This window comes from Motacilla alba, chromosome 2 (genome assembly GCF_015832195.1).
Source record: "Motacilla alba alba isolate MOTALB_02 chromosome 2, Motacilla_alba_V1.0_pri, whole genome shotgun sequence".
Taxonomy (NCBI): domain Eukaryota; kingdom Metazoa; phylum Chordata; class Aves; order Passeriformes; family Motacillidae; genus Motacilla; species Motacilla alba.
The window spans coordinates 35,011,022-35,035,509 of NC_052017.1; the positions used below are offsets into that span (position 1 = coordinate 35,011,022).

General features: G+C 41.9%; 1 protein-coding gene and 2 long non-coding RNA genes across 5 annotated transcripts in view; 1 reads left to right on the top strand and 2 right to left on the bottom strand.

Moving 5' to 3' along the window:
* LOC119697607 overlaps nt 1-13,294 on the bottom strand; it is a 39,779-nt gene extending 26,485 nt beyond the window's left edge. The window contains exons 1-3 of the long non-coding RNA XR_005255885.1: nt 12,398-13,294; nt 12,173-12,313; nt 6,403-6,532 (exon numbers count right to left, since the gene is read on the bottom strand). This is a non-coding gene — a long non-coding RNA (uncharacterized LOC119697607). The remainder of the gene's footprint in view (nt 1-6,402; nt 6,533-12,172; nt 12,314-12,397) is intronic.
* A 1,253-nt stretch (nt 13,295-14,547) lies between these two features.
* The window catches only part of GALNT15 (polypeptide N-acetylgalactosaminyltransferase 15), a 28,257-nt gene continuing 18,316 nt past the window's right edge, over nt 14,548-24,488 (top strand). The window contains exons 1-4 of one of the 3 annotated variants that reach the window (XR_005255883.1): nt 14,548-14,742; nt 15,685-16,230; nt 21,583-21,749; nt 22,454-22,658. Coding sequence is in view for 2 of the 3 variants with exons in the window: in XM_038128548.1 (XP_037984476.1) it covers nt 14,717-14,742; nt 15,685-16,230; nt 21,583-21,749; nt 22,454-22,658 (944 nt within the window). In the remaining variant the exon portion in view is untranslated. Of the gene's footprint in view, nt 14,743-15,300; nt 15,475-15,684; nt 16,231-21,582; nt 21,750-22,453; nt 22,659-24,488 lie in introns of those variants that run through there. The other 2 variants (XM_038128548.1, XM_038128550.1) reach the window with 2 other exon arrangements.
* LOC119697606 lies at nt 14,850-19,724 on the bottom strand. Its single transcript, XR_005255884.1, has 2 exons — nt 16,324-19,724; nt 14,850-15,304 (listed from the first exon to the last, which is right to left on the bottom strand). It is a non-coding gene; the product is annotated as an uncharacterized LOC119697606 (long non-coding RNA).

The window sequence follows — 24,488 nt, forward strand, 5'->3', positions numbered from 1 at the left end:
TTCATTAGAAATGTCACAACTATGTCTAACAGCAGGCTACAGCTCACCAAGTGTGGGTCGAAACCATTTGCAATAAATGTAGATATGTAACAAGTAATTCCCATTAGCCCCAATTAAGGACTTGGAGAAAAGTAGTGTTAAAATAAAACACCTACTGGGAAAGCTATAGAACGAGACTGTGATCCATATTTAGTCTTAAATTTAAAGATTCCAGAGGAGAATGGATGGTTGCCTGATGCAACTATTTGCTAGAAGGCTGAAAGCCAGAGTATCTGCACTGTTACAAATTTATGTTTGAGTTGGTGAGGATTTAGAGAGCTGTAAACAGGCAAGATGAACCCCTGCATCTGACTAGGAACCCCAAGAGCTCTCAGTGTCCTGGGAATGATTTTGTGCATATGAGTCACAAAACTCAAATACCTGTTTTTTCACAAGATATAGATAGCATTAAAATCGCACTGCAACTGAACTTGATGCATGGGAAAAAATCCTTATTCCCAAAAAAGTGTGACATAATCAGGTACAAGGCCATTCATTCTACAAGATGGGCAATAAGGCACCATGCCATGTCAGCTATCCACTCTGGTATAGCAGGGCATAAATGGACTTACCTGATCCAGCAGCAAGACGGCAAATGTTCCTAAGGAGACCAGAAGACCATACAACAAATAGCAGAGCATACCCCAGAGGCTGAGTGCAACAGGCCCTTAGGTTGTTCTTACATGTCTGGAATTCAGCATCACATCAATGTGGATATTACATTACTATCACTTACATGTTTGTTTCAAGATGCACCATGTAAGTACATTTTCAGTCTTAAGAAGACCTGGTGGGAACCGATCTCCTGTTGGGCAGCGTTTATTATCTGGGACTGTGATGTAGGGTGTAGCCCCAGCACAGGAGGAATTTTCAAGCTGTACAAGAGCCCTTGCTCTGCCTTGAGGGAGAGCCCCACTGAGCAATAAGTGATGGGAGACAATTATCCCTGTCCATTTCCACATGGCAAAGCACACAGGAACATTGTGGTAATAATTTCTGACAAACTCTGTACAACAGCAAATAGAGAAGAATATAAGAAATCACTTGCTTTGTTGTTAGGATAAATTCATTGGCAGAGCAGTCAAAAAGCAACTTGGAGACATGTCAGTGGTCTCCTACCTTAGGGAAAGCATCAGGGCAATAGAGATTTATATTTCAGAAAAAACAAACAAACACAAAACCAAACAAAAACCCCACAAAACAAAAAGAAATGGAAAAGCCAAAACAAAACAAAAACCTTAAAAACATGCCCAAGTGTAACACTGAGATGAGCATGGCAGAAGAACTGAAGGTATATTTTGCCAGACATAAGAACAGACCAGTTCAAGGTGATGTACAGAACATGATTTGGCTGGAATCTTGGAGTTTCCAGTTGGAAACCCAATTTCACAACCACTGAAAACAATGGAAAGACTTCCAAACACAAAGCTAGAGATGCAGACTGCATCCTTAATCAACACAAATGGGGAACAAGTTGGTAGATAGTATTTGTTTGCAACAAGGATTTCCAGGAAAATTTCCCTAAAAGAAGGAATTCCTTGCATGAAAATATTTTTCTTCACCATTATCATTTTATTTTGACTTAATTTGCCATTAGATTAACTTTAAAAGCACTACATCTCTGTGCAAACAGAATATATACCATGAAACATACATTCCTGTAGCTAGTTGCTCATTTCCAGATGAAAGCTTCAAAACTGTTTTCCTCACCATCCTTTTCTCTTTTTAGAATTAGTGACTTGACACAGTTGCACTGCTTGTAGTAAGCACCATTTCAAAGAGTGTTTGCCTTAATAAATCTGGACTTTTTATTAGTTTTGTAGATTGGGTACGGCTTAGTTGTGTTTTTGAGTCTTTGCTGTTTTCTCCAGAGAAACAGCAAACCCAGGAGCTGCCAACTCTGACAAGTCTTTGCGAAGCAGGAAAACTTCAAAACACATTTGACTAAACTGACCACATGAAATTGATACATTAACAACTTGGAAGAGAATAACTCTTACTCATACACAATTCAGATATTGCTGCAACATGACCTGTTTGGGCAGAAATATATGAAAGGTTGTTAAACATCCATTGAAAGAAGCTCTTGGCCCAGGACTCTCCATCAGCACTGCTGTACTAAACAGCTGTCTGTAGACATGTGGACATACATCAAGTGCCCAAAATGCGCACACAATATCCACAGCAGAAACCCTTGGCACCAGAAGGGAAGCACCCTCCAAATTGCCATCTCATCACCTCTGACCTGTACATTAGCATTCACCCTCATCTGACAGTAACACAGCTCCATCCAGGTTTCAGAGAAGCCACCCTTTGCACACCAGCCTCCTTCCACACTGCTACAAGCACTCATGCATGCACTTGCTTTGAACACAACAAGCCTGGCGACTGCTGGGTCAGAGGAAAAAAATACCAAACTAAACACTGTCGCTGCCTAGCACACCAAGCCACACCTTCAACAGCACTAGGAGAGGCCACCCCAGCAGTTTCAACACCCCCTTTCTATATTTAGCAAGCCAGGAAGAAGAGGGAAAACTGGCTCTGCAGAAGACTAGGGACGTTCAGCTCTGCAGGCAACACTTGACTTTTTAGCTTTCAACTACAACCAGCCATGGCCCATCATGGGACAGACCGGAATCATCTCTTCAGCTGTCTAACTGTAAAGCCAGCACCACTGGCACATACATGCTGATGTTTCACACCAGCTGCTGCCTAGGTTGCCACACTGCTATCACCCAGCGCCTGGATGGATAGAGCAGCTATGGATAGTAAGAATGATGTGTGATGGAGCATGGGGAGCAACAGTCCTTGACAGGATTCAACCTGTTTGTCCCTACTTTACATATTGCCCAATTCCAAACATAATCACAAGTCTCCCTCTGTGAGCCTAAAGGGTTGCCACCACAAAAACAAACACTATTTTCTGTTTACCACAGCTGTAGGCCTCAGACACATGGCCTAGCACCCTGTCACTAAACACACCCCTCACATCAACGGAGGCAACAGGTCCAAGTAAGTTTACTGCTGCTTTTTCCTTTGTTTGTAACTCGTTCTTCTGCCTCAGTCCTTCCTTGGCACAAAGCAGAGATTTAGCAATAGCACATGCATCTCATATTTCCACTGCCACAGGTTCAATAAGGAGCACAAATCACGGAGACAGATGTGTCATGGGTGCAAACCTCTGCCAGCCTGGGCTGCAATTTCTCAGTTTATGAATAGCTGCCTTTCTGACTTACAGACAGCGCTAGCATAAAGAAATACAAAGTATCCAGCATTATTTATTAACATTCATCGATGCCCTTCTGGTTTAAGGGCTGCCCTCTTAGCCACTGCAGGCATTTTTTCCACACAAAACGTTCAGTATTGGGAGGCAGTGGCAAGATCCTCACGTACCACAGGTTACTCACCACTCTACACCATGCCACAGGAGTGGAGCAGCTGAGGTAGCCTTGGAATCTGTGGATTTGCCTTAAGCTCAGTGGAAACAGAAGACAGCACGGGACAGTACATTTTAGCACACTTTTATATAAGTATGTCAGGAAATAGAGGAGATGACAGTCTTGTGGTAGTGATTACCATCTGCATGGGAGAGGAACAAACTGCACAATCCTCTGACCATTTGCAGGAATTATGCTTGTAGCATTATAGACCTAGGATTTCTTATTACAATCTCTGTATAAATTTTGTGATTTCACCATCTATTATCTAGTAATGTACTGCTAGAAGGAAATGTTAAAGCAACAGTATAGACGGTAGTGTTTTAAGAGGTGAACAAGTTTATCAGTAAGTTTGAAGGATTTAAGTGCCTTGTGAACATCACTTCTATCCATGTAAAAGCTTAAAAAATTACAGTGAACAGCAAGGAAATGATTACATATTGCAGGAGAACAATTAATACTTTGTAGATGTTAACAGCCACACTGAGCTATAATATCACAAGCTCTTTCCGCAGCACTCTGAAAGTCCTGGTTAGTGACCCCACATTTGGAAGAACCAATGGAGGATAGTAAACAAACCCCTACTATGTTGAGACATCCTAGCCATTTTGAGCTTCTTTGTAGAAAACACCTCTGCAAACCCATTCAATGAGTAAATTTTCCTTTTGGGGAATTTGTCATTCCCAGCTAAAGGAAGTTCATGTCAGTCAGTTCCATCTATGTCCGGCTGTTAGGTCACTTTCTTGTATAGCTTTGGAAAAGGGCCTCCTTATTCTGGCTATTACGATGTCTGATGCTACACAGCTCTAACTGGGGACTCAAGGTATGATATCCTGATCCAAGCTGGAAGCACCTACCCCAGAATGTGTCTCCTCAATTTGCTGTCCACAGTAACCCCAGCCTTTACACAACTACTGTTAAGGTAAGATTGGCATTGCAGGGTTGCTGTGTGAACATTTGACATAACACAGATTCTGTGTGGAGAAGGTAGAAATCTAAAGAGACAGAAATGTAGGAAATGCACAAGTAAGTGATCCACCAGCAAAGGCTAAATGGGAGGAGTAGGAAAGAGTCCATATCTCCTCATATCCTGCTTTTGTGCAGTTTCCAGGGCACTGTCACCATTTACTAGATCTTTCTGAAGCAAATTTCAAGGAATTTGCTAATTCTCTCTACCTTCCTCCATGTGCAGAGCACAACACAAGGCATATGCTGTAGTGTTGTTTACAGAGTAACAAGTAACAGAGCAGTCTGTGCAACTTCCAAAGGAATTCCTGGTTGCTTACTCTGCAGTTACCATTAATACCAATATGTGTTTCCTGGTTACCACTCCTTGCAGTGTTTATACACCAAGAACAATCATTTCACAGAAACCAAAGAGCCCAAATGAGTGCAGAGACAAGTTACCATACAACAAAAAACTTGGTGCATTACATTACCAGAAGAGAACAAAGCATTTTAAGTATTTAAGAAATATACAGAAGGTGTTACTTATATGAAGGTATATAATTCTTTAATGTTAGACAATGCCCACCCATTCATTTTTAAAATTAAGCTCTAAGAAGGTAATCTGAAAGATAAGTCTGGAATCTGCCCTTCCTACATGATTCTATGATTAAGATAAAACTTTGTGAAGTATTTGCAGGAAATCTCACAGTAACCAGCTACTTTTACACGGACAATAGCTCCTCCACCAAGAATTCATACCAGTCAAATTAAATGAGACCTTGCTTAAAGAATCCCATCCATGATCTATCAAAATACTGGTAGCAGTGAGACACTTTCATATCCACCTTATTAGGTTTTGGGGTTGTGTATTGTAAGCCACTACCTAATGTAAAGTTTATTTTTTCCTTTGCTAGTATTTCTGAGGTTTTTTTTCCCCCTACCCCCCTCAATAAAACATCAGAGGTGGAACATAGATTAGATAAGTCATATCTGAGACATTCCAGCATATTAGTTTGCTAGCCATTAGTAATCCGAATTCTGTGTTAAGTTCCCACTATAAAAGCAAAATGCAGGCAGATTTTGCCAAAGCTTGCTCAGATAAAGAGGGGATCCTTGAACTTCTTTGCAGGAGCCAAGCAAAATGCATTAGCTTGCACTCTCAGTATGTAGAGCCAAGGGGAAAACAGAGACCTAGCCTCATATATTGGCCTTGTGCCTTTTCCACACCATAAAATGACTAAGGCAACATGGAAGAAATGTTCTCTATGCCCTGCTGAAAGGTCACATTGTTTGTGTTCTCATTTCCAAAGGCCTTTGCTTTACTAACAGGCAAAAGTGCATTGCTTCTTTTTGGATTCCTGTATTATGTCCAGTGTTTCACTTCCTTAATTTGAAGTTTGAAAGCTTCCATACTGTCAAGGAATGCACTGAAAATGATGCTGTGCAAGAGGGTGAGAAAGAGAGTGAGGTGCAGTTTTATGTGCAATGTGATCTACAGAATTTCATACTGCATGCAGTAGGAATAAAAGTAGTCATTAGTGAGATGAGGTATAAATTTTACACTCCTGTAGTCAGTTACTCAGCTGATCTTTCCAGAATCTTGGAAAAGTGTACTGCAGCTATGCATATATATTATACTTAATGATGGCCATTAAGTCTGTGGTCACAAGATTCAGTCCGCCTTTTGCAGCTAAATTTATACTGCAGCCTCCCAGATTTTGTAATAGTTACTGACATGGTACAAAATAATATTCCTGTGGAATCATGACCCTGATTAGTAAAGGGGTAACTGCAGTCCCTTCTTCATCTTCATAGGTCCCCATGGGTTTATACTAACAATAAATTTATTTCAGTCTTTGAAGATGAAAGGCACTATAAAATGCACTTTATTAAAACCACTATAAAGACTTGTTATTTTTGCTTATATACCTGCTGAGTGATGGTTTCCAGAACACACACACACATGCACGCACTTTACCTTCAGGTTTGGAGAACTCCTCTTAAAATGTAAGCCACTTTTCCAGCTTTGGTGTACAGCTTCTTCATTGCTTCAGGACTATAGATCAGCCTTTCTATAACCCAGAAAGCTGGGTGGGGATACAGGTTTCCTGTAAGGTAGAAGGGATAGAGAGTCTTAATGGATTGAAGTGATCCAGCAGACCAGGTTCATAGCCAGATGCTGGTCTTTACTCTTGTCTAGGCCAGGAATGGTGGGTTTGGGTTCAGATGTGGCAGTGCCAAATTCTCACCATTTTTGACCCCAATTAAAAGTCTCCCATGATGATTCTAATGATGATCTCTTTCCCTACATGTTGCCTTTCCTTACATAGGAAAAGTCCTGAGAAACCTGCAGGACCATTTCTTAACATCTACTGAAAAATGGTGCAGAATCTCTGAATCACTGCTTCCTGAAACAGTGTCCCAAAACTCACATGGGCATTCTTTTGAGACTGATGAAAAAAAGGTTGGTGGCTAGCTAAAGAACAGTCCAGGTTCCTAGTTCACCTACTATAACATAAATCTACATTCACAAGGGTTTTCAGAAAAGGATGCTATCCCCAGGTATACCTTTAAAAGTAGGACTCTTCCTACCAAAATTTTCTGCTTCACATTTTCAGTCTCTCACTGTATAGATGGCAGGAGTGTGATTTCTGAGAAGCACTCAATACCCTTAGACAAAGACTTTGTTCAAATTACTACCTAAGCCTACCTAATTTTCTACTCATTTAACAGCTCTATTATTTGTTTCAATTTCTGTGAGCCTTAACCTCCCAGATGGCTTCTCAGACTGCATCTGCTAACCACCTTCACAAACCAAGTATTCCACCTATGCCTAGACAGTCTTTTCCCTAAACAGGAAAAAAATAACGGTAATAATAATAATTTTTTAAAAAACCAAAACAAAATGAAACCACAGATCAAGACTCAACCTGAAGAAGAAAGGATTCAGGGAAAAACCACAGTTATCTAATACCGCATGCAGTAATTAAGAGAATAAAAATAAACTTTTACTTCAGTCACAAACATATAAACAATGAACTGGAATAATTAGTTACATATCTCAGTTTGTGTTCTTGTGCAGTGCAAAGCATGTCCAGAGTCTGGTGAATGACAGCAGCTTTCCTGGCACTTGACAGTCATAAATTCCTGCCTCGATTACCTTTACAACCTGGTTGATATTTTAGCAGATATATCTTTCAAAATATTAACTGATAACTATTAAAAACGTGACTTGCTTGTGATCAGAGTAATAAAACTGTTTATGACTGCTCCTATTGCCTCTTATTTAGCAGTCAGAAGTGACCACAGCCTCTATCTTCCATCACCTCTGCCCCTTTTCTAGGCTGCTAAGAAGTAGAAGTTTTAGAGATTAAACCTGTTGCTATGACAATCCTAGTGCTTATAACTTGGCTTCCAAAATCCCTGTTCTTGACTAAGTTTCTGTCAAGAAGAAAGCTCAGAAAATCACACAGAAAACTCTTACAAACTAAAGGCAGGAGGAGACTTTTCTTGTAGTGAGTGTCTCTTGCAGCTCTGTGCCTCACCTCCTGCCAAGGCTATGTTTGGAAAGGACACTCCTTTCCTTTCTACCAGAGCGGTTCCTTTGGAAACACAGACTTGCACAGGGAATGCAGTAAATTACCAGATATCTCAGCTGTCTTACCTCTTCCTTCCACCCTCTTATTCTTTTTAATGGCTTGCCAATATGAAGCTATTTTCATAAGACAGTAAACAAAGGGGTCTCATGTCCCTTAGCAGATTTCCTTCATTGAGGCCGTTGGGTATCCCATTTTAAGGCTGAGAAAATAGCTAATTCAAAACAAACCCAGATCTACAGTGATGGTCACAAAATGGAAACAAGGTTCTCTAAGTTCCAGGCATTACTGAGCAGCTTCCCAGAGTGTCACTGTTAACCAGAAACATACATAGATGGCAAGTTTTAAAGCATATTAACATATTAAAGTCATATACTTAATTCAGCTGTACAGAATTCAGTTCTGTACTGCTAAAGGAATGAAAATAGAAGGCTTTATCTATTGCAGAAAAAGAAAAAAAAAAAAACAGTTAGAAAGTAAGTATTTTCAACAGCTAGTTTACTCCTAACTTTAGTAACCCTGCCACAAACAAATCAGAGTACATAGGACAGGATTGTAGGATAAAACACATGGAAATGTTTGAGAATAGACGGGGTTAATTTTATTTTATATATTTATATTGTTATATGTACACACACATGCATAGTATATACGCAGACTGAAGTTCTATACACATACATACACACACAGGTATTTCCTTTCCATCTTTTGCCCTAAATTCAATCCTGCTTTTAAATTCATAGCCCACACACAGTTCCCACAGATACCAGTGACAGTGCTAATCTCTGAGCTAAAACTAGATTTTTTAGAATATCTTAGGCATGAAGCCCAGCTTCATTTTTGACATTACTTTAAATTTAATGCTTACTGTATGTGAATATTGATGATCCTAAACAAATTTAAAGAAAAGCACAGGGTTTGTTTTGGATTCCTGAACAAACATTTTTCAAGATCTACATCAGTATATATGGTTCCATATTTTACAGAATATCCATCCCACCATGAGCTGCACTTCAACAGGGTAGACAGTGAGAGTAGAAGGAGTCTAGGCCTCTCTTCTTGAAAGTAAACTTTTACATATACACAGTTGAACTGCATCATAACTTCAGTGTTCACTCTTGTAATGTGTTTTAAAATTGGTCCTTTAGAAACAAAAAGAACTAATAAAGGAAGCAGGCTTGCAAAAATGAGTATTTTCCACTTTCTTCTCCCAAACTGTTCAAGAATGTAAATCTTGTTTGGGAAATATAGAGAGAAGTCATAGGTCCCACTCACACACCTGTAATATTAACATAGCTTACTTTCATTTGCTCTGTGTTTCCCTCCTACTAAAAACAAAAGCACAAAAAATAATATCCACTGTAGCCTTACCTCACACATCCATCCACTTACTTCAGCTCCTCCACGGTAATAACATTCCCAAACATGCCTTCGGTTCTTTCAGTTCATGCAGACTTGCTACTCAATTGCAGGTCATTAAGCTGCACACCTGCAGTGACTTAACTCGTGCTTTACTCAGCTCTGAACCACCCCCCAGCAAGAGTGACATCATTCACTCCTCACACTCTCATTAAATGTTGTCTTCTCCTCATGATACTCTCTGCCAACTTCTCTGATGAATCCAACCCGCAATACTCAGCAGGTAACTGAAGAACAACTATTTACTATGCCAGCTACATAAAAATATGCAACTATTTAGGAGGAATAAAAAAAGGTAATTTCCAGCTTAGCTGATGTGGGTGACCATTGCCTTGAAACAGGAGCAATCTGTAGGCAACTGCATGTCACTAAGCGCTTAAATGTGTGAAGAAATGCCAAAACCATTTAAAGCTCTTTCTCTTCACTAAACACCATTTTAACTAAAAATACTTACTATGGGGACAGGATTTCCACATGAATATTGTGGCTTTTAAATGCTGTCTGTATTTAGAGTCTCTGAGAGACACATACTGTTTATATACCACCTGTATGTGCAGAAAGAAACGGAGTAGACATGAAGTTAAAGCTGCCCGTCAGCTAAAGAGTCCTTGGTGCAGAAAAAAGGCTTTGCTGTGGGTACCTTTAGCATCACTCAGGTTTTTTGAGATTTCTGTTTGCAAATGGTTTCATGGCCTGTTCCATGGAAGTAAATTCCAACCATAAATGAAACTCTGCAGGCAGAGATCCCCAGCGGGTACCCATCATGGAGAATTCCTTCTTATGAGCTTCCATCCATAGGGCTGACTTTATCTTTGGTGTAACACAACTGGTGTTAATACTACATGAAGGATCAATTTCCCCTACATCATTTGTTTCATTTTTTAAAGCCAAGGAGGCCAGGTCAGCCACTCTGAAAGAGTAAACTGCCTCATTTCCATTTCTACCTGCAATTTAGAGCCAACTATTTAGTCCCACTATCCCTAATGGTGGGTTAGATTTTACGGTCAATGCAGGATGATATTCTAGTGAAGGATGTTGGCATTAATAGTCACAACCAGTTCAAAACTGCATTCAGATTACCTTAGGGTGGGGTACTGCAGATTAAAGGTATCCAGAACCCTCTCCAGCCTGAGGATATTAATAGTGGTTGATTAAGAGGCAGGAGGTGGTGATGGCCCGTGTATTGCCCACAGCACTTCAGATATATCTTTTCTAGGGGGGTTAATGATGATCAACAGTTCTCATCCCTCACAGATAGCTGGCGGCTGTGTTAGAGGCTAGATTTTAGGCATGGTACACAATACTGCCCTTAATGTCCTGAGAGCTACCATTTCCAAGTTAGCCAGAGGCTGGGGTGCAGTAAATGCAGAAGCTGTCCCTCCTGTGATATATATTCCCTTTACTTTCCATCCTGTGTGCCTGACCTTCATGCCCACAGAACTGCTTTTGAAAAGCACTGCAAGGGTCCATGGCTTCCATGCTCCCTTTGACATGGGACATGATTTATGAGTAGAAATCTTTTAAAACGAAATTTCAGAAGCATTTCCTTCACTGACAGGTTGGCAAACATCTTATAAATCACAATTCAAGTGCCAAATTCCCTGCCAGTAATCAATAGATTTTATCAAGCTTTTATGGCCTTCAAAAGCAAGTTCCACAGAACTTCTTCTAACTTACTATTAATTTGCTATTAGAAAATATCATTGAATGAGCAATATTTGCTACAATGCCATGCACACAAACCACCTACAATACCTGCAAATAAATGATATCTTCTTCTGATCTAAAACCACATATTCCTTATTATATTCTTGGAAGAATGGGGAAAGCTACTTAGTTACAAAAACACCACAAATCCTGTGCACTGTGTAAACGGTCTCATTTTATGCACTGACTTTCTTCACATCTGTGCAAATAAAGCCATTGTTACAAGCACAAAGAGCTGTGGCATACAATACATGCAGCTATGAAACCATGAGTGCTGCTATGTGTTGAGTCTTTAAATGGAAGTGGCACATCTGCTTTGGGCATAGGAGTGTAAATCAATCCAAGATGTTTATTAAAGAGTCAGTAACGACCTGTCCACACACTCTTTCTTCCATCCAGCCTTGGGTTTGTTCTTGCTTTGTTATTTTCCTGGCAGTTAAACATGGGCTCTGCACACTGAAAGTATGTGGTGTTTCTTCACGTACGGATAACATAACATGTCACGTAATATTGAACAAGTATGTGATGCAGAGTGGTTTGGACAAAAACGCAAGCCAAAATGAGGTGGGGAGGAAAGGGTAAGTACAAACAGCTACAGAACAGTGACTGAAAGGTTTGTTGCTCTGCAATAAGGCAACTGTGTTTCCTAATACCTTTTGAATTAATGAGACCTAGGTTTGATTTCATGTTCCAGCTCTTGGCAATGAATGAGCAATATTTGCAATAGTGAAGGATGGTGAATATTTTTTTAGGGAAGTCAATAACTGACTTTGCATTTGCTGAAAATATTTATACCACTGGGTCTACCTGAGCAGGCCTGGTAGCAGTACAAGCACTTCAGCTCTTGCATAGGTTGACAGCAGGAAAAGTCAACATAATATTGGCACTGGCCAATACTGACACTGCAAACTGGCCCTTTTTCTGAGCAATTGCTGGTATATTTACGCAACCTACAACACGTTCTTTTCCCACAGACTGAGGAGCTCTAGGGCTTGCTGTAGAACAGCAGTCCAAGGACAACAATACCTTTTGTGGGCAGTCTGCTTGTGGCCACCTGCACATAGCAGCACCTAAGAGACCTCAGGATGAAGGCAATGGGTCTGACAGTAGAGCCTGGGCCATGCAGTGCTCCTTCCCCTTCCATCAAAGGATACACAGGAAAGCATCCTAGAAAAGGGAATCTGTTGTCATATATGTATACATGTAGTAGGAATTTCATACTACCATCTTTTTATCACAAAAGTTTCATACCTTTATTGGTGCTTTCTGCTGAGAAGCTCCTCCAAGCACACCCTTTTTCTCTCACCAGGTAGCTGACTGACTCCAGTTCCTTTCCCACTTTGGGGTGTGTTCTCTTAACAAACCAACCCACTCTTTTATAGCGCTCTTTTTCTTATTAGTTACAGCTGTGGCCTGCTGAAGTCAGGCCTCCTCCTCATTTTGATAATTGCCCCAGCTGCCACTCCTTAGGGGTAAGATTACTTTCTATACTATCTCTATTCTATCCCCCCACAGGAATCATCAACAACTAGGTAGGAGGAGCAACCCGTTCTATGTCCCAGCGAAGGGCCTACTTTGTAGCATGTCTGAGTAACCAGAAGTATAAAGAAAAATACAATGGAAATACGATGGATGTTGTATTCTTGACTTCCATGTGGGGAGATCATAACAGTGATGCTGTTCTTCAAATGCATTGAAGGAAACAAGACACGTCCTGTCAGATACTAAAGGGAGGCTGATCCATTGGAAAGCCAGTACTCTTTCATATGATGGCAGTGGAAAACCACTGTTTTAAGAGATAAGATTGAAAAACAGACTGTTTGATGGGAAATGGTTCAGGAAGGCTTGTTATGCAGAAGAAGGAACAGAGACTGCTGGAAGCGTGCCACCCAGTGTTTTATACTTGCACATTTAATTGACCAGACTGAACAAACATCTTCTGTAATTGTTCATTTCTTCTTCATTAAAATGGTTGGGATATATTAAAAGGCTAGATTCCATATGCATGTTTCAGTGATAATGTTACCTATCGGCTCTGTCCCAAAAGTGTCTAAGATTGCTGTAAATTTGTTATTTGGGTGTCTTTTCATCTGTAGCTGAAATTCAGCTGAGGTGGATTTGCTCAGCAATACAGAACATACCGTGACAGAATTTATACAGTGATTTCTACAACAGGCTAGAATTATCTTGATCAGACTTGTTACAGCATCCTGTTAAAATATTTTATCCAGAAAAAAAATATTAATTAAATTAAATCAAAATACTCAAGTAGCCCAGAAAAGTTAAAAAAGGAAAAGTAATGCTTTCTCCCATTTATTCCACCCACTCTTAAGTTTCTCCTTTTAATTTAATTTTATTTTATTCCACATGCCTGATAATGGGACTTTGTGGAACTGAACCTCTTGCAAGTCACTGTGCCAGCTTTTTGGAGAACATCTCGGACAGGTCTCTTCATTTCCATTTCATTTTGTCTTTCTATGGCTGAAACATTGTTATTTAAATGAGTGCCTTCCGAGCTCTGAATTTTTTAATGCAAATGTGTGCTGCTTCCTACTGAATTGGAACCATCAATACTTCTTTTTTTCCTATGAAAAGCAGAATAAAAAGTAATATTCTCAGGGCTGAAGGTGAGTTGGGATGTTACTTTTGTGTGAATTTAAGCTAAAAAAGGGAGATATATACAATGGTGAAGTTTCAAAATACTGGCTCAATCTTCCTTCTTTCCAAGATATGATTAAAGCAGTTCTGTATATTTTAAAGAACAGCTGATGCAGGGAAGGTGCCAAGACACAGCAGACCAGTCACACTCCCTCAAGGCATTTGGTATAAGCTGCTTAGGGGAGTGCACACAGAAGTGAGACACTATGTGCCTCCAGCGATCTTATGGTGCTCTATACCACCCTTGCTTGTGATGCATTTTGATTAGAAAGTAGGTGTCCTCTCATTTTTAATTTTTTGGAAGCTGTATTCCAGGATCCATAGTCTGAACTTCCAGGACATCTTAGAGGGCATAGCAAAGAAGGTAAAAAAGAATAAATCCTTGGCTTCCTTTAGAGTATACTGCATGCCTGTCTTCAGGCTATTCTTTTAGCTACAACGTCTAGAAATACAGGGCTTTTTTAAAATCGGTGAATGTGGAAGTTCTCCATTAATCACATGCCTCCTGGAGCAGGAGCTTTTTGCTCATCAAATATTGCATGATATGAAAAACACCCCATCCCATGCCCCCAGCATCAAAAGGGCTGGCAACACCTGAGTTGCATCCATCCCTGGTGTCTGCCTGCCAGGCCAAGAGGCATGTGATGCTGAAGCACGTGGATTGTCTCACCCCTTCTCCCATTGGACAAGCACTCATTTTGCAGCAAAAAATGCCACAGTCCATGCCCAGTAGCACCCATGCCAGCAGTATGAGCAAACAGACCTCAGAGACTGAGCTCTTCTTTTAATCACAGAAGTTGCTGTTTTCTCTCAGTGTCAGTGGTTGTTGTTCCAGCCCAGGCTTTTATATATGTTATTCCTGGACTAATGAAAACGTGAAGTGCTGCTTGCCCTGCAATACCAAATTTATGGATGAGGAGACAACTTCAGCTTGCCAGGTGATAATTTGGCACCCTTATGTCAGTGTTAAAATCCCTACAGCTGTAAATATTTATTTGATATGAACTATACGCCAGCTAACACATTATCATATGAATAAATCTAACCTGAAATAAAACATGTGCTCTCCACCTTTCGTTCACTTTATAAAATTCTTGATTCTTGCTCTGTGCATTCTCAGCTTATTACAGCTATTCCAACGTACAGCAGTCTGTGGTGTGCCTTGATTTCTTTTCTAATACAACATTCTGCTTCTTGTATTTCACCTCTTACAGCTTTTGCAAAGTTTTGATTTGATAGGACAAGCACAGTGAGGGCATTAGGACCAAGAGAAAGACGCACACATTGCTCTGTATTATGTCTGGCAAAGTGCTTCCTGACTGAGTGCCGTAGTTATGTGTGAAACAAAGTCAGGGACCGACTACTTCTCATCTGTTGATCACAGTTAACTCGAAGCCTCTGAACGGGGGAGAGCTGTCAGATCTGCTTTCTCAGATACAGTGCTTCAATCCAGGCAGCAATTGGAAACTTTGAAGAAGCAGGATCTACCCTGGAAAGAAACTATGAGAAACGGGATGTCTTTCAACTTAGAATTTTAAAAGGGGAAAAAAAAAATCAAAGCTTTAGCTACTCTTTCAATCAGCAAAGCATGCACTTTCCTAACTAAGCTGGGACTCCGTATAATAAAGGATCTACTTTATCTCACTGGATCCATGCTACATTTTACTACAGTAAGTACAATATTAATAGGAATGTTATAAATTCTTTTTCTGTAAATAGGGAGGAAAGCATGAAATGGCATCAGTGAAATGTGAAGGGAGCAAAAAAATCCTCTTGGCAGATAGTGAAAACCAGGGCTTTTGTGCAACCCGAGGACTGAAATGTGAGGAAGATTCAAGTGATATTTAACATGACCATCTGTATAATTTTGTCACCAACAGCATGTTCTTGAGGAAGAAATGCAGATATGGATCACGTAAGCTGCAGTTTCTCTTGTTGTTTCTGATGCTGGGGTTTTTGCTACTGATGGTTACAACGCTGAATCCACCACCCAGCAACCAGAGCAAGGAAGGGACTTTCCAGCCTGTGGAGTTCAACCCCCGGGAAGGGTATCAGATGGACTTTGTGGAGACCCAAGAGATGCTGGAAACCCAGGAGGAGAGCCAGCAGTACTACCCTTTGGATGGTCTATCGCCTTTTATCTCCCTGCGGGAGGATGAGTTGATCATGGCCGTCGTGTCGCCCACCGGCAAAAGGAACCACAGCAAGGCCAGGAAGGGCTATCGCGTGGTGAAGCAGCACAGCAGGCGGCCGGAGGGGAAGGCAGAGGGGGGCCCCGAGTCGCAGCCGCTGTCCCTGCCTCTGCAGGACGGGCAAGGGGCTGCTGCGGGGGAGCGGCCGCTCGGCCTGGAAACGCACGGCTTTAACGAGGTGCTCAGCGAACGGATCGCGCTGCGCCGGGACCTGCCTGAGGTACGACACCCGTTGTAAGTAAAACACCCTATTTCACTTCGGGGGGAAAACCTGCCTCCTTCCCCGCCGCCGCGACCCCCGAACCTCTCCTCCTGCAAACCCCGCACCTCTCCTCCTCTAGACCTCGCGTCTTTCCTATCGAACTCCCGGTCCGGGTCGGGCGCTCCGCTCCTCACACCAGGGACGCTCCCAGCCTCCTTCGGGAGGTGGTTCAAGCCCTCAGAGCCGGCGGGCGGGAAAGGTGGAGGGGGGCACGATGCGGGAGGGGCAGCTAGGTGAACGGAGCAGAGGCGCGGAGCGCAGCGCCCGTGGGGGCAGTGAGAGCGCTGCCGCGGCGCCCCCGCATCCCCGGCCCCGGCCCCGGCCCCGCTCCGGCCCCGGCCCGGCCCCCTCCGCTCCGGCCCCGCTCCACCGCGCCCTGAGGCCGAGCGGGCGGCAGCGCCCCCTACCGGCGCCCGCGTCACGGCAGGTGCCGGGGGCGGCAGGGCAGGGAGCACCCCGGGCCCCGCCCTTCTCCGTTTGTCCGTCTGTCCGTCTGTCCGTCCGGCTGTCCGGCTGCGGATGGGGAGGGAATCCGGCTGGCGAGCAGGAGAGGCGGCTTCCCTCCTCGGCCAGCCCCGTCTCAGCCCACCTGCCAGAGCTATGGGGTCACTGGGCTCGCAAAGTGATTAATGAGTGAAGAGTTGGGGCTTTCAGCTCTTCCAGAACAAAAGTGACCTGATAGTCACTCATAAAAGTGGGGCCGAGTCTGCACTGGTGTGGCCTCACTTTAAATATCATGAGCAGTTTTGGGCGCCACAAAATAAGAAAGATATAAAGCTATAGAGGAGGGCAACAAAGGTGGCAGTGGGTCTGGAGGAGAGGCCCTGTGAAGAGCGGCTGAGGTCTCTTGGTTTGCTCAGCTGGAGAAGAGCAGGCTGAGGGGAGACCTTGCTCTCTACAGGTTCCTCACAAGGGGAGGAGGAGGGGCAGGCACTGATCTCTTCTCTGTGGTGACCAGTGACAGGACCCAAGGGAATGGCCTGAAGTTGTGTCAGGGGAGGTTTAGGCTGAATATCAGGAAAAGATTCTTCACCCAAAGGGTGGTTGGGCACTGGAACGGCTCCCCAGGGAAGCGGTCACAGCGCTAAGCCTGACGGTTCAAGGAGAGTTTGGACAATGCTCTCAGGCAAATGGTGTGACTCTTAGGGTGTCCTGGGCAGGGGCCAGGCCTTCCAACTCAGAATATCCTGTGATTCTGTGGCAAGTATTGAAAGGAAATTCCTGGGAGGAAGGAAGGTGGAGATTGGTGTGTCAGACAAGCTCTGCCAACACCACAGCCGCCAAGCTGTAGGGCTACTTCGAAAAAATGTTGCATTTGAAGCCCCAGGTGTTAGATTTGAAGTCTGGAGACTTGAGAGCCACTTGCCTCAGCAGCCCAGAAGGAGCTGCTCATCACACTTCTCAAAAAGGATCTGAGGTGTATCTACTATCAAACTGCCCCAAGGAAAGTTCAGGTTGGACATTAGGAGGCATTTCTTTAAAGAAAGGGCAATTAAACATTGGAATAAAATGCCCAGGGAGATGTGGAGTCACTGAATCTAGAAGTGTTTAAGGGAAGACTGGACATGGCACATAGTGCTGTGGCCTCTTTGAGAAAGTGATGATCAGTCAAAGACTGGACTTGATGGTCTCAGAGGTCTTTTCCAACCTAATAGATTCTGTGATATGCTTCCCTTCCCAGAGGGAGGGCAAGGGATGTGAGTGGTGTTTTGTCTTCTGTAACAAAAACAATTGTCATTTTCTCCTGGGATACAGTGGAAAGATGTACCAGAAAATATTTTAAATCAGACACAGAGTATTTTTTTTCTTTTCACGTGTTTAATGACAGCTGGCAGCTCTAATTTAAGAGTACAGTCTCAAAGAAAGAGAAATGAGTGTTTTCTGTACTTATTGACTAGGTTCGGCGTTAATTTGGTTAAATCCATTAAATAATGACATGCTGATATTATTTCAGTTATTTTTTGGCATGCTTCAATGCTAACTCTTCAAACTATGTAATGTTCAAAGGGGAATGACTACCCTAGTTTACTGTCTTTGGTGGAAAGCCAAAAAACAGTTTTACTTTGGCAGCTGAAGGGCCATCCAACAAGATACAGCTTTAGTTAATTCTGATCTTGGTAACATTTAAGCCATGGTCTCAGAGCTCCTGGATGGATTTTGCTGTCTCACTAGTTACAGCCTAAAGAGTTCTCAACACCACAGCTTACAGAGTCCAGAAACCCCAGATGTCAGCATCTGAGGCTGATTTAAATCCAGATCATAAACCTGGAGCAGAATATGTCTAAGCCAGACCTGTCCCTTATGACACAACACACAAACCACAGTGTTGATTTTTAGGTGTAGTTTACTCTGGGGGCCTGGCTCGCAACTGCGTCAGTCCAGTTTTACAGCAGTGTAAAAAGAGAGCTAACTAGAATCAGATTGTCTGTGTCTCTATTTTGTGTGCATCATGTTGTTCATCACAATGTCTATTACTATTTAATTAGAGGGAAGCCAACCAGTTAGAGATGTTTCAGTGAGTTACCTCCATGGACCCAGTCTCCCTCATGTCACTTGAAATTGGATGGCAAATACTTCACATAAGAAGTGGCCCATGCTCTGAGGTACCTTCATCCCTCAAAGTGCTTTCTGCTGCTATCAGTTGCTCCAGCTGGGACTGACACTCTCCTGGGACACCTGAATCAAGCCTGCCATTGTGACTTTTATGATGGGGGTTATGCCCACAAGAAAGGTCTGTTTTCCTCTCGGGTTTGAGTGCCAAATGGCAAAAGAAACTCACAAGGTATCTACAAAAGTTTTAAGTTTCATTACTAAAGTATAGCTTCCTCTGGAGTGCTGTTTGTAGCTGAATCTCAATATTTTCCTGAAGGTGAGTGGGAGTGCCTGTCAGCTCTGCCTTTGCCTTGTCAGAATGGCTCTCTGTTCATTGCTGCATGTGACAATTCCTTGTTTTTCACAAATTAGATTAAATCACTATGTCTCATATCAGTCACAGCCCTGACTTTTTGAAATGCCAATTTATGATAGACAGGCTATGAAACTGCTCCAAATTACAGGGAAGGTATTTTTGTATACCAGTACCCTTGTTCATTTTTGTGAAGATTAGATGTCTACATTGCAAGTCTTTGCCAATCTCCATGGCAACTAAGCACTCGCCACCAAGGTTATGTGTTCAAGTACCGTTATTTTCAATTCTTTTCCAATTAAGATTTCACAACAGCTTTATTTCCTTGCTATAACCACCGTACTAGCAACTAGCTGCTAATAGCTATAGAATGTTTCTGGTTAGAAGCTGCCTGGTACTAAAAGGACTGCATTAGATCTTCACTTTTCTTAATTATTTCTCTATTCTATTGCTTGAAAATACTCACTCCCAAGTCATGAGAATATTCTTTTCTTGATCCTGCTGAAAATGGAAACAATCACCTTATATGAATTGTGAGGTAACAGTATTGTTGATTGCACAAAATTAAGGACAATATAGATTAATTACATTGTAAAAATCATCAAGAAAATTTTCCTTTCTATACAATAAAATAAAATAATGTGAACTATTGAAAAAATACAATAAATTATTAAGATTGTCCTCATTTTAAATATGTATTCCCAGAAGTGCATCTGTAGTAACCATTTATGTGTATTAAATCATTCAGACTATGGAATCTCTTAAGTGATTAGTAGCTTTGTGTCTGGATAGTGTCTAGCAGCATAGAACCTCAGTCCATGAATGGAAGCACTAAGTAAAACACTAATAAACAGAAATATTAAAATTATATCCCTTACACGAATTTCTGCTGAGTAGCCAATTGTTCAACAACCACTGTAAAATCGGTATAATAATTTGCTTGGCAATACAAAAATGCAATGGGCTACATTCAGCCAATTGTGTAATTCCTTGAAGAAATTCTTGCTGCTCGAGATTAAATGAATTAGGACACTGAATGACTGTTATTTGGGAAATAAAAAGATTTTTTTAAATGTGCTTTCTAATGTCAGCAAACTATAGACAAAGTCTTTGCATATCTACAATGGGCATTTGAAAGCATTTCCTGGAAAATGTGCACCCTCACACCATAATAGATGGTTTTCATATGCAGTTTCTGTGAGGATGAATGGGAAGTGTTTGTCATCTTTAAATGTTTGAGTTACTATGGTGGTTTAACACCAGCCGGGAATTAAACTTCCCCCTGTTCCACTCCAGTGAGGGAGGGACAAAGGAGAGACTATGGGTTGAGATAACAATTTACTGAAAGCAAACAGCAATGGAGTAAGAAACACACAGTGACAGCAGCAACGCTAATAACAAAAGTATAGAAAAAGAGAAGGTGCTTTACACAAAAAAGGCATTCACCACCTTGACTCAGGTCTGTATGGCCACTGAGACGAAAACAAGATGACAGGGGGGGATGTTCCTGTGGCTTGGCAGTGTGACACAGTTTTCCTGAGACCAAGACAAGATGGTGGGCCCTCTCCTTACCCAGTGCCACGTGGCCTCCTGCGACAAAGACAAGATGGCAGACTCTCCCTGCAGGCAGTGTTCCCCAAGCCCAAGACAATGAAAAACAATGAGGGAACAAACCCCCAAAACTGGATTGTCCACATTGCACCATGCCACCCACTTCCAGACTGTTCTGCTGGTTTGACTCCCAACTGGGAGTCTCATTCAGTAATGATTCATTTTCATTGGAAAAGTAACCTGTGTAAACTTCATAGTGAAAATGCATCTTCTTTCTTAAATGTATCTATATTTGTAATCATGGCCCATATAAGGATTCATGTATTTGCCATAAAGGACTGAGATATTGGCTTCATTCACTAGGATCTTGGTCAGGTAATCCACAGGTATACTGATCTGTTGTGCAGATGAGTTATTTTATTTCTTAGTCTTAATGGTACTGCAGTCGTTTGCCCTTTTACTTGAGAAAATTGCTCTCTTACTCGAGAAAATGTGGAGATTGGTGGAAGCTGGCTGACCTGCTTTATCCTTCACTCTTCTCTAATTATCTTCACTTTTTCTTTACATTCTGGACTGTTTCTGTTTGAGCTCTGGTTTTTGAGGCAGACAGAGCAGGAAAAAAACTATCCCAGAACACAGGAACACTTTCCTCTTTTTGTATAATAATTTTGATAGTGCCATTCCCATATTTTCACTTCATATTCCAGTTTTGGACACCTTAGTACTTCCTTTTCTTAGAAGTGAATTGAGATCTTAAACTGCTCTCCACCCTTGAAGGTTTAGGTGCTGCTTGCAAATTTGCTCTGAGGAAAAGAAATTAGCCATTTGTTCAAGTGGTCCCAGTGTCTTCCTCATTTCACTCATGCAGGTGCCTACAGCAAAAATATGACTCCGGTCTGCCGACTGCTAGTGTCATCATCTGTTTCCATGATGAAGCCTGGTCGACTCTGCTGAGAACTGTGCACAGCATTATGGATACAGCCCCAAAGGCCTTCCTAAAGGATATCATCCTAGTCGACGATCTCAGCCAGCAAGGTAGCTCCCATTTCTCTGTATGTGAGTTCTTTTTTCCAAAACTTCAGGGAAAAAACTGTCCTACTCCAAGTGTGTGAGGAGAGGAGAAGGCAAAGAGGACTCTCAGGAAGCGAGCTAAGCACGGCAGAGAGCCCAGGTTTCACTGTCCATCCCTAGAATTCAGCATAGCCTTTCGACTTTGAAATACATTTCTGTTTTTCCTCCACATCATTTACAACCACTCTGAACTTTCTTACTTTAAAATAAGATCACAGTATGCAAATCTTAGGATTCCCACTGGACCAGATCTGCTGTCATTATTTCCAGACTTGAACTTTGGCTGAAGCATAGAATGGAAAAGTCCACATTGCTAAAGTAATCCAAAGTGCTTGGGAAAGCCAAACACCTGTAGTATCTCACTCTCATCTGTGCATTTTATGAGATGATGAGAGCATCCACCTTTTTCTGAAAACAGGAAAGGAGGCTATTAAGATTCCCACAGGAATGGTCTCATAACTTGTGAATCTCAGTTTCCATTAGTCTCTACTTCCCTTTGACATTATGCTGCTGTAGTAATATTTGAAATGTGGCCTACTTGGCCATTTAAAACAAATGCCCCTGAAACATTTTCCCAGCAAGAAGTAGCATCTCCTACTACCTGTTTCTTTTCTATAACAGCTTGAATCAAAGCTAAAACATTTCAGTGACTGTTCTGTTTCTGACAGGGCCCCTGAAGTCTGCTCTGAGTGAATACATCTCTAAGCTGGATGGTGTGAAGCTCATCCGGAGCAACAAGAGGCTTGGAGTCATCCGAGGTCGGATGCTAGGAGCCGCACGGGCTACCGGGGATGTGCTCATCTTCATGGATTCCCACTGCGAGTGTCAGAAGGGCTGGCTGGAGCCCCTCCTGGCCAGGCTCTCCAGCAGCCGGTAAATATCCCTGGGTATGCTGATTTGTGCTGAAAGAGATGTGTTTGGAAAGTGTTGAGTAGTTTTTGTAATCCTCCCTGGGTTACCTTCTTGCTTCTAGTCACATCCGTTTTATTTTCTACCTTATCACCACATGCATCACTCGGATATGTGGGAAGCAGGATAGGTCTCACAGCTGATAACTCTCACTTTACACCCTGTGTAAATTTCAGAATTAGTATCCAGTTAGAGCTTAGAAGCTTTAGAAGGCTTCCTGGTGGTCTGAATCAAAAAGGTTTCTGTCTCAACCTGTTTTTAAATCAGCAAACATCCACCAGAGAAAACTGCTGCAAGACTCCATTGTTTTTACTTTTTAGCTGTCTCAGTGATGGAGCCAAGAATAAAATGCTTTGTCCTACTGAGCCAGTTTGGCTGTGTACCTTTGGCTGCCATTTCTCTTCCACATAAAAAGCCCAGACTTCCAGGGCAGTCTAGGCAGGTCTAGCTAATCACAGGTACTTTCACTGACCCCAAAGTAACAGAGTAAGGCAGAGATTCATATTTCTGAGTATTTGATGTTTAGGGTGGTTCTTGGGCCTGCTTTCTAATGTACAGCTGAGCTCATCTATGCAGCCCTTTGAAGACACTAAAACCACTGCAAATGTTTCTAGGCTTACACATCAGTAAATCTTTTATTAAAGGGACTTTTTTGAAAGAAAAATTTGTACATTAACTTGTCACTTGGGGAAAAAATAATTGTTAGAGAGGGTAAAAAAAAAAGATCTTTAAACTCTTACTAGACTGTTAAATAGTCATGCTAAACATCTTCAAAGTCTGTTCCCAGGCACTGGAAGAAACTGCTTTTATGGCTTATTATGTTTGCTTGCGAGAGACTTAATGTGAACTTTTAGAAATTATTACATCATTTGAATGAAAACATTAAAAATACTGAAAGCAAGAGTAATGCTGCCTTAGAATGTCAGGAATATTTTTTTCAAAAAGGTACTCCTTGGAAAAGCAGATTATTTTTTGTTTGCTGACAAATTAGATGGTTTACTATGAATATTCTTCATGATTCTTCTGCCGGGAACTATAGTCTATTTTTGATGTTCAAGAAAAACTACTGTGTGTATCAATTGGCCAGTCCTTATTCAAGGACTTTGAAATTGCTGAATTTAAAAGAGTTACAAAAAGTCTCAGAGGAGACCTACAGTGAAGGGAGAATTACAACAGCAAGAGAGAGAAGTTAGGACCCTACAACCCCACAATGTCAAAAATTCACTGTCAAAAATTATCCCTCCTAAGGGAATGCAAAGCCTCCAAGTCTGCTATTGTTCAAAGATTCTGTAGCACTGTCACCAGGGGGTGAGAGGGGAATTCTCTTCCTTTAGAGGACCCATATGCTCATTCATTACCCCAGGAGAGCAGATTTTAACAGTGAATTAACTAATATCTAAGTGGATTAATGAAGCAAAGGTGGAAAACTGATGGGATAATAGTATGGGTTAAGCCATCCCTTTTTGTGTGCTGTATCCGTCACTGTCTCTGATGCTGGAAATTTTGTCACTGCTAGTGAGGAGAACCTGTGACATCCTCCATTGAGGAGGGGAGATAAGGTCTAAGGCACCTGGCAGTCACCTTCCCTTACTGTCCCTATTTCTCCAGCTGAAGAATGGTGACAATTACACTGACCTGATAAAGAAGTTAATTCATGACTTTTCGTAAATTGCTTGTACTGCTTGCATGGAGATCACCATGGAAATGTAAGGCACTAGCATAGTCAGCTTGGCTTCATTTAGCACTTGAGGAGCTGTTAAATTGAATCATGTGCACTCCCTGAGACTGCCCAAG